Raw genomic sequence first — 12,467 nt, forward strand, 5'->3', positions numbered from 1 at the left:
TAAAACTACTCCACCAGCTTCTGTAACTTATACCTTCATCATTTTAAGATAATCAGCTAGTGATATTGGTAAATGCTATAGATAATGGGCGATAATAATCTGATAATTCGTTGTTAAATACGAAAACACCAGGTAAAACCGATATTAAAACTCGTAGATGAAGATGTGGAAATCCATGGGAACTAAACAATACGATTGTCCTGTGAAAGAGTTCTCGGAACTTTTCCCTTGGAAAATATCAATAGCGACCGCTTCGACGAGTTTTCTTAGGCAAATTAGCAAAACAATCGATGACTGAGGTGAGTTAGCGGGTCAAGCTCTTCTGATTGTGTCATTATTATTTCGAAGACAGAGTAAAGGTTTGAACACTATTTCTTCAGTGTATTCAACAACCTATGAGAAAAGGATTTACATTTTCAGCCTGATGTTTCTGTCCGCCAAAATTCCCCATGCTTTCTTTTTTAAATCTTTTTTTTTTATCAATTTCGCATCCCACTCTAACGAGCACACATATATCTTTCTGTTTGCAGATGCTCCTCCTCTCCACTTGGGTCTTTGTTTGCAATGACGCAACGAAGTCGTGAGATCACCGTTTCGGAGAAGTCAGAGACGTCCCAACGGGACTCTTACCTGAGACTAATGCGCCCTAATCACGTGTTTTATTTTTTTCCGCGGGAGTCACCTTGTTTTTCTCGCCCAGCGGTCTTCCTTCCTCCCATACCTCGCGGGGAAACCCTTTACCCTCCGCTCGCCCTCCATGGAGGGGTCCGATGGGCAAACAATCATGCGGGCCTATAAAACTCCACACGCTCCGAAGCAAAAGCCTGAACGGTGCCAGCTCTGAAACCGCAAACATGAAGTCCTTAGCGTCATTTTCGTTACTCCTGGCCCTCGCGGTCTCCGTCCACGGCACCAGCTTCCGGGATAGCAGCCCGAGGGAGCCGGAAGGTCCCATCGACGCTCCCGGTCCCGTGGGCATCCAGACCCTGCCGGCCAAGTTGCCGGACGACTGGCCGAGGCCCGTCGCGACGGACTCCGGTGCTGCTGGAAAGCAGAGGAGGGAAGCGACCGACTCCAAGACGGAAAACCGACCACTCATAAAACCCCAACCCGCGCAGAGGCTGCCCGAGGCACCAAATCGACAGCCAGCGCGACCCACGTAAGTTACGCCTTCAATTGGCTTGTTGGCCGAAAACTTGTACTCCCAAATCTGATCATGCGTAGAATATGATCGCACGCATCCCCACATTTCTATGCTATCCCACAACAGCTCTAAGATTTCTCTGTGGTTCATTTTTCTCCTATCTTTTTTGTCCGAAAACTTGAACTCCCAAATCTGATCGTTTGTAGAATATATGCATTCCCACATTTCTATGCTACCCCATACCAATTCTAAACCTTCTCTGTGGTTTCTCTCTCCTATTTTTTAAGCCACCCCAAGTAGTTGGTCTTCCTTGGGGGGACTCATTTTGAATTTCCGCATTTTTGTTTCCTATCTTCCTCTCATTACATGACCACTCCACCGAGTTCTTCTTTGGACTATGTTACTCCACAGTGCCCTCCCTTCTCCCACGATTTGGAATACCTCTTTGTTTCCAGAACGCCTGGTTATCACGAACAACAACATTGATATTTCTGGTCCATTCTATCACTGCATAAAGAACTGCGCGTGCTATCACTTGCAGGGAATCAAGGCATAAAGCACGGAAACGGTTTGAGTGTGTATTAAATCCCAGAAAAAAGGAGCGTCAAACAAACTCACATGAAATTACACTCACATTACCACTTATGTGTTACTTTACTGATGTGTGGGAGTCAGAGTGCGTTGTCCTTACACCCAGTTTCAATTCAAATTAACAGTGAGGGGCCAGGCGCCCAATTTTTACTTTTTCTCGAGGACAATAATGATACCCTGTAAACGTTACCGATCCATATCGACATTAAATATGTGTTTTTTCTTTCCAATTCGGTTTACATCTTCTGTCAGAATAATTTTAAATTTAAAGTAAAAGCAAAAATATTTCTATGTTTATTTTTTCAATAGGAGATATCAACTTCTAAGAGTTTTAGAGGTATTTATCCAAGTAACTAATCGCCTGATGTTCGTCATAGGAAGATTTTATCATAAATTGTATAGAATTATTGTGTAATCCATTCATATATTACATTTTATGCGATTGTTACATAACATATTACTTTACACATTGTATGTAATGGCGGGCTGAACGTATTTGAGGGGAGTGCGCAAGGAAAGGTTGATGAGGATTTTATTAGGTATGAGAACAATATGACGCACGACGATGAACAGAAAATAATTGCCTAAGTAGAGATTCTCCGTCGGAAAAAAGACTGGGTAGCAACGTCAGACCTCACCTATTCGTGGGATCGATGATTTCATTCAATTATGAAATTGCAAGGTTTTAACATTTCCTCGAACCACGAATCGATAAAGAGTACTTTTCAATATTAAATAGCTTTAGAAAATTCCATTTTATGATTTAATTTATCTGACCATAACTTTAATTCGTTTTCAAGAAAAGGTAAATGCACAATCATCATTGCGGTGTTTTTATTTTGCTTTAAAGTCGTCGACTTTTGAAAAAAAATTTAAATTGGTATCGATGATTAATTAGTTTATAAACCCAGTTCTAATAATTTGTTCAAATGCTCATCGAGAATCAAATCTCATTTCTCGCCAACATAGACGGGAATCAACAACGCCGCGCCCTGGGCAGAAACCCCAATCTCCCAACCAACAAAAGCCAGGCACGTTTCCAGCTCACACAGGATTGAATGGTAACCGCCAAGGATTGACCAAGCCAGCACCGACTCCAGCTAAGCCCGCGTAAGTAGTCAGTAATGGGAATGCGCAAATGCAAATTGAAATTTATAATTTTGCTAGGGTGGTGCATTGATCCAATTTTTCGCACGGCTCTGTCTTCTTTCGGCGCCTCTAAAAGCTCTCGAAATTAATGACGGTATTCCATGAAAACTGTAAGCACAAAAAATACTTTTTCACCATGGATCTATTTTATTTTCAGCCAGAGCAACACGCAGAAGCCACATACTCAGCCGGCGCAGACTGGACTGGGTGGTAATCGACAAGGATTGACAAAACCTGCGCACGCAAGAACTCAGTAAGGAAGGTTCCAAAGTCAAAGACGTTGATAAAATAATTCAATAAATAGAGTAAAATGAATGTGTAAAGTCGAAATTAGTGAAAATTACGGTCTGCTAATTGGAATCACGGACTTGGATAAGATTATTAGATAAATTAGAAATAGTGGTTGGGACTTCGAAAGAAACTTTTACTTCACTGATCATGAACTTCCGTATCTATGTCTAGTGCCCCTTACTCCTTCGCTCCCAAGGCGTAAAAAATTCACTATCGTCGACGATGGTTGACTTAAGGTTTTCCCGGTGAATATTTAAAAAATATATATTATATATTCAAAGTTTTTTTCGCTCCTCTGTCTAATTCTTTTTATTTTCGGGGGCGAAACAAAGTTTTTCATCCTTTCGCAGGGATAAGCGAAGATGATTAATGACGTCACTCACCGCTCCCGTCCAATCATGATCGGTGCTCCACAGCAATCCATTTATTTCGCTTTCCAACGATCAAAATCACGGTTAATTAATACCGTATTGATGTCACATGCAATTTGAGGGAGTGGAAACCTTAGCAAATTTTCATTCAAGAGTTACATACATGAATGCTTAAGTTGTTTTTCATCACAAATGTTTCCTCGATTTTTATACAATATATATACATCAAAAGTGAATTTTCACTTAGGGTAAACGATCTTAATGTACCAAAATTCTCATGCGGGCTAAAATATAACAATCAAGTGAAATAAAAATAAAATTTACTATGTTTTTCGCCAGCGTTTTGTTCTAAATTTATTAGCGAACGCATAGAATAGTTTTAAATATCATTTTTTAATATCATTAGTGGATTGCATTACTTATATGGAGAGAAAGCTTTTCTGCCAGCTAAAATACCAACTTCAATCGAATTATTGGAGAATCTTTAAGCACTTACGAATCAAGTGGCATATTAAGATCCCAAATGAACAATTCCAAGAAGAAATGATAAAAATATAGGCAAGTAGGCAATCTTACTTTTGAAATAGCACAGACGTAGGAAAGCGTCATTTGAGAGAATGATGGTGCCATACATTTTGATATAATTTTTACTTGTAATTTACTCCGCACGGTGAAAGAGGAACCGTTAATTTCGTTGTAATTGTTCTTGCTGGTGATCGACGATTAATTTCCAGATTTCATTGATTTACCTAGAATAACTTCAAATCACAAATAACTTCGAATCCCTGAGTACCATAATTTACTTTTTAAGGTTCCGCCACCCTTATATTGTAGCCTACTTGTGATGGGTTCAAAATATGACACCCTTTGTGATGTTACAGCTGTTATAATCATCTGTTTCGCAAGTGAAATTGCAACTTTAGTGACCCAATATACCATATTTTTACTGCACTATTCCACAGTTGCCTGGTGGTCTAAAGAGTGAAAAATCTTAATAGAAGTAATTGTAACTGTAATTTTACTGAATAATTTTTAAATTCAGTCATTTATACTTGTAGTTAGGTAATTACTTTTTTACTAAGTGACTGTGATTGAGCCCGGTCACTTTTTCTCGATAATTTTACCAACACTGAGCATAACTATAATAAATACATATTAAGTGTTAAGACTTCACTTGGTGGAACCACATATATATATATATATATAGCAAAATGACTCACTTTCTTATGTTCCACAAAAGTTTATTATTCCGACCCCGGGTTTCAGCTACTAGATAGATAGACCTTGATAATGACTATCAAGTAATTGAAACCCAGGCTTGGTGCAATAAAGTTTTGTGGAACATTAAAGTGAGTAAATCTCGCACTATAATGATAACAAATCCAAAAAATTTCTTTCTAAAACTAGGCGCCACGCTTCGGACGACGAGCCGAAGCCACAGCCCCTGCCGGCCATTGTCGGCACCCAGAAGCCACAAGTACTGCCGGCGCCGATCGACAATGAGAGGCCCCTGACAGCAATCCCCGACGGAGGAGGCGAGAGGCCATCATTCCGTCCGCCGCCGGCACTGCCCCTGAGACCGATGACGATCCCGGCCTACGTGGGCAGCACCGAGAGGCCCCGTCCCCTGCCCGCCACCATCGACTCCCTGCCGAGCTTCCTCGTTGACCCCGTGCCACCGCACTTGGCCAAGCCGTCTCCGGCCGACCGACCAGAGTGAGTCCGAAACCCATTGACGACTCGTTTGACGCACTTGGCGAACGTAAAGAATGATTTCAATTGTCATTAGTGGAATGCTTTATTAACGTGGAGAGGATGTTTTTCTGCTAGTTAAAATTCCTACTTCAATCGAATAATTCGAGGACCACTTCGCACTGACGAATCAAATTAATTGGCGCATAAGAGCAGTGCAGGGTCCTATCCGCAATATTGAGACAAATAATATAGGTTTTGACTTGAATAGGCGCGTCTGAATTATGATATGAAAATTAAGGCACGTTGCCATACTATTTTTGCTACCATCAGCGGACGAGTTTTATAGCTGCGGTCAAAATAGAGTAATTTAATCAAAATGGCACCACAATGGAGTTGATCTGAATGAATACATGTGAATTAAAATATACATCCAATAACCAGTCTGCATGCCATTAAGTCTCGCGTCAATTTTTAACAATCAAGCATGTGAAACATGTGAAAATCACTTTTTGTGAACAGAAATGTTTACGAAGTACAAATAGGTCGACTATGCCCTGAGACATGATGGTCTTATGAAAATAGTCGTCGAATGTAAAGTGAACGGGAGGAACGGAAAAGGAAGGTATCAAATTCCTGGGTTGAAAGTTCATAATACCTTGACGACTTAAGCCATTTGGGATAAGTGGTCAATCATATTAAAGAAAAGGAATAATTAAATATGAAAGGGATGGATGATAGGAGAGCTGCGTCGAACCAACCCTATTATTTTTGGCCAATGAAGATGAATGAGTGAATGTTAACGAAAATATTAAATGAGGATTTGGAATTAAATCGCCGTCTCGATGGATGGACTCATTGAGAGGGCCTGTATCATCACTGCTTAAATATTTTGCGCAAACGACAAAAACTTAAAAACGATAAAACTGATTTAATAATAAATTTACTTACAATTAAATGGAAATGTAATATTATTGGATATAATCGCAAATATTAGATAGACCGTGGAGCCAATATAATGATACTAATTATATTAACAAGAGGCCCAATCTGGATCCTCGGTCAGCATTACTTTTCCTACACGCTTAAAACTTACTCCATGATGCTAAAATTTTCAGGGTAAATAAAGAAAAAAATTTAAAATTTGGATGCAACTTAAATATGAAAATTTTGTATCTTTATTCAAGAAAATATTGTATTCAAATTTAATTTTTGAGATGAAGTTTACTTTTATAAAGGCTTTGCAGAATGCACCATGAAAATTACATGATGAAAAGCTCAGGTTTTAAAAAACGAAATTCGATGGAAAATCATATCGGTCGAACTGAAGTTACGTGTTCCCTTAAACTCCTCGACTGACTAAACCGATTTCACCATTTTCTTCCACAGGCGTGAAACATCACTAAGCTCTACTTCGAGCGAGGATAACAAGCCCCAGACACTGCCGGCCCTCGTGAGCCCCCCCAAACCTCAGACGCCACAGACCCTGCCTCCCGTGGGCACCCAGCCGGTCCTCACTGGGAACCGCGACAGCCTGCTGAGGCCAGCTCCCCTGCCGGCCCATTCGGGATCCTCGTAAGGGAAAAAAATGATTTCTTCGAGTGGTCGTGGAATGACGATAAAAATCGGCGAGAAGATTTCTCTCCTCCGTCTCTTACGATAGGAAGAAGCAGGGAGTCCTAATATCCATCGTGGTCCACCCCAAAGGAAATTCATCTCCGCAGAAGCATACCAACTCCAGCGACCACGAGACTCCGTCTGATGCCGCCATGAAACCCACAACAGAAATCAAAGCAGAAAAAATTAAAGGAGATGAGCAAAATTGAACGAATTTTAGGACGAATGATCCTCCACATTACTACCGACATTTTTGATGGCTGCCAAGAAAAATCTACTCGTCCTGACTTAATTTGAATGAAATGTAATTTGTTTTACTTTTTTAATAAAATATTTGCAGCGAAAACAAAGAAACACTTGCACATAAGTTATTTCGTGATTAAATAAAAGAAACTCTAATTATAGCACTTCAGTAATTGCAGTGGAAACGTGGACTAATGTCGACATCGATAATTTTGATGGTGAAAGTCATTCATATAAGTTCTCATTGGCAAATAGTCATCTTAGCAAGGAATCAAAACACAGCAGACTTCCAAGGCAACTGCTCAGACAACTCCGCTAATCAATTTTCTTTATTCTAATAGAATTTCAGGAATAATTCATGGTGCAAATCACTATAGTTTAAATTTTCTGGTGTGTTTGACATGCGTAAGTCCCCAAGTCTCGAGGCCCAGGAAAGGAATACTTCACTTCATTTTTACATTATTTGACGCTATACACTGATCAAAATATAGAAATATTGCCTGATAAATTTTACGAACACTATGAGAAACGGTGAAGCCACATACATCCTTATATCGCCCACTTTATATGAACTTACATTATGTACCGCTCACAGTGGTTCAGGATTGCAACCCACCAAATACATGAAGCAAACCACCTTTTAATGAAGGTTGCTCATACTCATACTTTTTCAATAATTATTGGAAATATCTGAATTAAGCATTCATGTTTATAGAAATGTATCCCTGGTATCGAAAAAAAACTTTGTTTTCAGAATTAATATATCATTTCGTCGTTAAACTTAACCATTTCATTATTCCTCCCTAGTGCAGTCCTATGTGAAGCTACTAATCTCATGAGATTCCTATTCTTCATTAAATAATCAACGTATACCTACGGAATTGTGAAATTAAAATAGACAATTCTCTACCGCATTAACCACACTGTTCCACTAACATTTCAAGTATTGGAAGGAGGATAACTTGAAAGGAAAAATATCAGTTTCATGTCATTAGAACGCTTGTTTACTGTAAATATGTCTTTCTGTTAATGCATACGATGTGGAGTAGAGGACTAATTCATGGCGTTTGTGCTCGTTGACGAAAATCAACTCGAGCCTAATTCTATCACAAAGTGCAACAATTGATTTTAAATGAAGATCATTCGAACATAAATTCAATTACCCGAAGAGACCCTCGAATGTACACTTTGAATGCAGTCAAGGTTAGACGTGGTATAAAGAAAGTTTCCCGACCTTAACTCCTTTCTTCTGCGTCACGGAATAATTGATTTACCTATAATAACCTTCCCAACTGATTCACTAAAACTTCAAGCATGAATTCAAATGCCTTTACAGCAGGGGAAATTCAAGAATTGGTAAATTGTGACGATAAGGTCATCGAGAAAGAGCGGAGGGACTTGACGAAGTTGGGAGATTGGGATTTCGACATCATCCGGAAAGATCCAGAATTAACAAAGATTAGCTTACCAATTAATACGGAAAAAAACTAAATTGAATTGCCTCTTACATCATGTAAACGTCACATAATATTCCGAAACCAGTAAATTATTAATTTATAAAAGTTAAAAATTACAGATCGTTGCACACATATTTCCAGGTAAGACAAAAGGAGCTATACTGCCCACAACAACGCGCTAAATGCAGAAAAATTCAGTCTACTGAATCCGTACTCAACTTATGTCACTAGATCTGCAAGCTTAAAAAATCATAAAGTAAAAATCTAAGGAAAGAGATTGGAAAGCAAAGTAATATAATTCGTTTAGTAAATTCAGAAAATTCTGGATAAATTTCAGGAAATTGTGTGGGAATTAGATATGGGAGACAAGCGTGAAACGAGACATATTTACATGGAAGACTGAAAGCATTTGATTGCGTAAATATGTGAAGGTCAAAGAGCTCATCATCTGCCGAATTATTTGACAATTTCATTGCGTATGAGCTTATGCTAGCACTGGCTTTGACCTAAGGTTTCCAAAAGTTCATTATACTAGCACGTGAGTTCAAAGACCGTGCAGTGAGTTTATTCTCCCCGACAAATCCTTTTCGCAAATGCTTATAGTCTCAGAATGATATCAAGTCAGTGGTCCAACTATCCCAATGCACAAAACATCATCTACCGTCCAAATTATTGCATCCTACGGCAGCTAAATAGTTTGTATATGTATCTTCTCTAATACAACAACATATTATATACCAAATACTGCGAAGGTTTAATAAGTAATCGAAATAACACCCATTTGTTTAAATTTATTGGTTCTAGTATATTTACCGAAAACGACAAAGAGGGTCATGAATACATCAAATTAACGCGAATTTGTGTATAGAGATTACAAAAACGAGATTTCCTACCCTTCATCTCACAATGGTTAACTTGTGGTAACAGATACTAAATGTATGTCTCGGCAAAGGAAGTCTTCTTTTTCTTTTTGTCGACTGGACAGTGGTGAATTTTAGTATTTACTTGCCTCCGTGCAATCTACCACCATGCATATCACATGTGACTTGAAAGATGCATACATTCAAGGATGACAAACATGCAAACTTGACGCTTGCAACTAGACGGATAACGTAACCTCAGTAGCATGTAGTCTATGACATTTGCACAAACATGAACTACCGAAACATAGTCTTTTCATCAAAACTGTTACAGTGGAGAGCGTCGAAAGATGACGCATTACAAACAAGTACGCACTCAGGCGCTGATTGCGTGACATTCTTTCTTCGGTAACTAGTGTAAAATGATCAGCAGAAAATGTACATGACAGTAGATGTACATAAGATGTTACATAAAGATGTACATAGAGTACATAAGATGTATATGGCAGTAGATGTACGTAGAGTACATAAGATGTATTACTAGACATTCATAAATACAGCAACGATTTAGAGATTGTCGACCCAGTAGAATCAAAATTTACGTTGCAGCATTAATTCACAAAAACTTACGTCAAATTCAAGTTGTCTATTTTCGCTGGGCGAAGACAGCATAGTTTATTCTTTCAAAAACAGTATCAATTAGGAGAAGCCTTATTCATATTCGCAACGTTTAAGTTTTAAAGTAACGCCCATCGTCAAAATTAATACGACACTGCATAGCGGGTCATTTACATCGGTAAGGGCTGGGCTGTTATTTGGCATTTTCATATGTGAAAATTATATAAACATATTCTAAGCCAAATAGATACTGAAAACTTGAGTCGTGGAAATTAGTAGCTTTTATATTCCATCACAAAAATTTGCTTAATATCTCATTCATTCGCAAAAAGGGGTATCGGGTTAGTGTGGTGGCTATGGTGTTGACTACCCATCCTGTGAGCTCGGGTTCAACAGAGAATTTTCAGAGACTGCCCGATCCCTGCTTGAATGATGTGTGGAGGACATTTCAAGCGCAACACTCCGACCGTCGAATGGGACGTTATGCCTTGGTCCCCTTGGCGCCTTTCGTTGAGAGTAGTCTAATGCCGACGCCGAGTTTCTCTCCACCCTTCCTTAGATGCCCTTCCCTCATGGCGCAAATGACCTCAGCTATCGGTCGCCTCCTCAAAATACCATACTGTCATCCGCAAAAAATGCTATTTTTCTGTATCCTTACAAACTATTGGATATCTGTGCGACGCAAAGGATTACAATATGCAAGTAGGATGTCAGACTAGTAATACACGACGCGGAAAATTTTGAAGTACAGTCACAAAAACTAACGGAGGACGAGGCTACAGAAGATAGTGTTTGTACGAGGACGACGACGCCAAACGAACGATATGTGATTCACCTTGTTTATCCTCGAGTTGGAGGGTGGTGCGCAGGAGAAATCCGTGCTGGTATCTTTTTTAACGCCTACTCGCAACTTCCTCTCATCAATGTGACTCGTCACTTCAAGGAGTAGTACAAGCGAGAAAGTGGTACCATTCAGAGCGAGCGAGGTCTGAAGGCTATGACAAATCACCGGGAAACGGCTTGTCCATCCAGGCGGAACGGTCAACAGAAACATTTGCTTCTATCGCAACGAGAAGAACGCAAAATGGTTACATAACTTTCGGTGCCACGCACAGGCAGATGAAATAATTAACTTTGAAACTTAAAAGTTGCAAACATGAATAAGGCTTCTCCTAACTGATACCGTTAACAGTCATTTTGAGCAGCCATTTCAGCAAAAGGTGAGAATAACTTTGTAAGTCTGCGATGATAATCCTTAGTGACTTCTACATAATCCCAAGTCGGAAATAGGTAATTGGAATTCAAAATACAGTGGTTGGGAAATACAGCAAGCCTGTATCGAATGGAATTTAAAATGGAAACAACAAATTATGACTTTTGAATTTTGAACTACATTATAATAAGAGTTAAGCAACATTTTATGAGGTCCTTGGATACTCTTGGGATTCGCTGACGGGTCTGGGGAAACAACAAATTAGGGACACTTTGTTTCAAAGTCAGAGATATTTTACGTCTCTGCATTGTTATTTATGAGTATCATGCATAGGTAATATGATAATACAGAACTCCTGAGTTAATACCAGGGGCAAAAAAATTAGTCGGTCAAAGTCTATGAATGAAAAGTTCCAAAATTAAAAAACATTTTCGGGATGATATAAAGCAAAAAAAAACATTACATAGCAATTATATAGCATTTCCATTAAATATTTCAATAATTATTATATCAAACATTAATACACTATGATGTTAATTTTTTTAAACATAGAAAGTTAGATTTTAATGAGATAAGCGAATTTATGGCACTAAGACATTTTTCAAGGATTCAGAGGTGCTAATAAATTAATTGTAATGTCTTTCCGAAAATATGTCATTTGGACATAAATTTAGTTTTAAAATGGATTGAAGCACAATTTCTAATGCAGATTATTATCTCAATTTCATAATCAATGTAAAAAAAACGAAGAATAGATCAATAATCTGAATGCCCGTTGGCGATCCTCGAAATAAATGCACTCAATAAATTGTCAGGCGGGCGCGAATGCCCTTCTGTGCAATGCCATTGTAGGAGTTAATTGGCTCTCAAGGAATCAGAATAGGAAAGGCTAGAAATGTCCTCGATGTGAATCATCACTCAAGTTTACACTCAAGAAGAGAAGAGTACACTATGGCATGTTTATTGTCCAATACCTCAAATGGATTGCGCTCAGATGAGTGTATAGTTTAAAAAAAAATCATTTGAGAATATGTAAATGCAACAATTAATGATTGGGGAAGACGCTAGAGTCAAAACTTGAAATTCTTGAAATTTAACCTCCAGAAGAAACGAGTTATCTTTCAGGTGAAATCAGGAAATGGAATAATAAGGAGCTCAAGTTATTATATATTATATGAAACGTCACCACTCCCACACAAAAAAAAACTGAGAAAACTTATT

The 12,467-nt window shown here is 38.7% G+C and overlaps 1 protein-coding gene across 1 annotated transcript; it reads left to right on the forward strand.

Moving 5' to 3' along the window:
- Nucleotides 1–811: 811 nt before the first annotated feature.
- Nucleotides 812–7,209, forward strand: LOC124157248 (extensin-like). Its single transcript, XM_046531815.1, has 5 exons — nucleotides 812–1,159; nucleotides 2,705–2,845; nucleotides 3,042–3,137; nucleotides 4,954–5,262; nucleotides 6,628–7,209. Exons 1-5 carry the CDS (start codon nucleotides 855–857, stop codon nucleotides 6,815–6,817), a joined length of 1,041 nt encoding a protein of 346 aa, XP_046387771.1. The 5' UTR covers nucleotides 812–854; the 3' UTR covers nucleotides 6,818–7,209.
- The last annotated feature ends 5,258 nt before the right edge of the window (nucleotides 7,210–12,467 follow it).

This window comes from Ischnura elegans, chromosome 4 (assembly GCF_921293095.1).
Source record: "Ischnura elegans chromosome 4, ioIscEleg1.1, whole genome shotgun sequence".
In the NCBI taxonomy this organism is placed as follows: domain Eukaryota; kingdom Metazoa; phylum Arthropoda; class Insecta; order Odonata; family Coenagrionidae; genus Ischnura; species Ischnura elegans.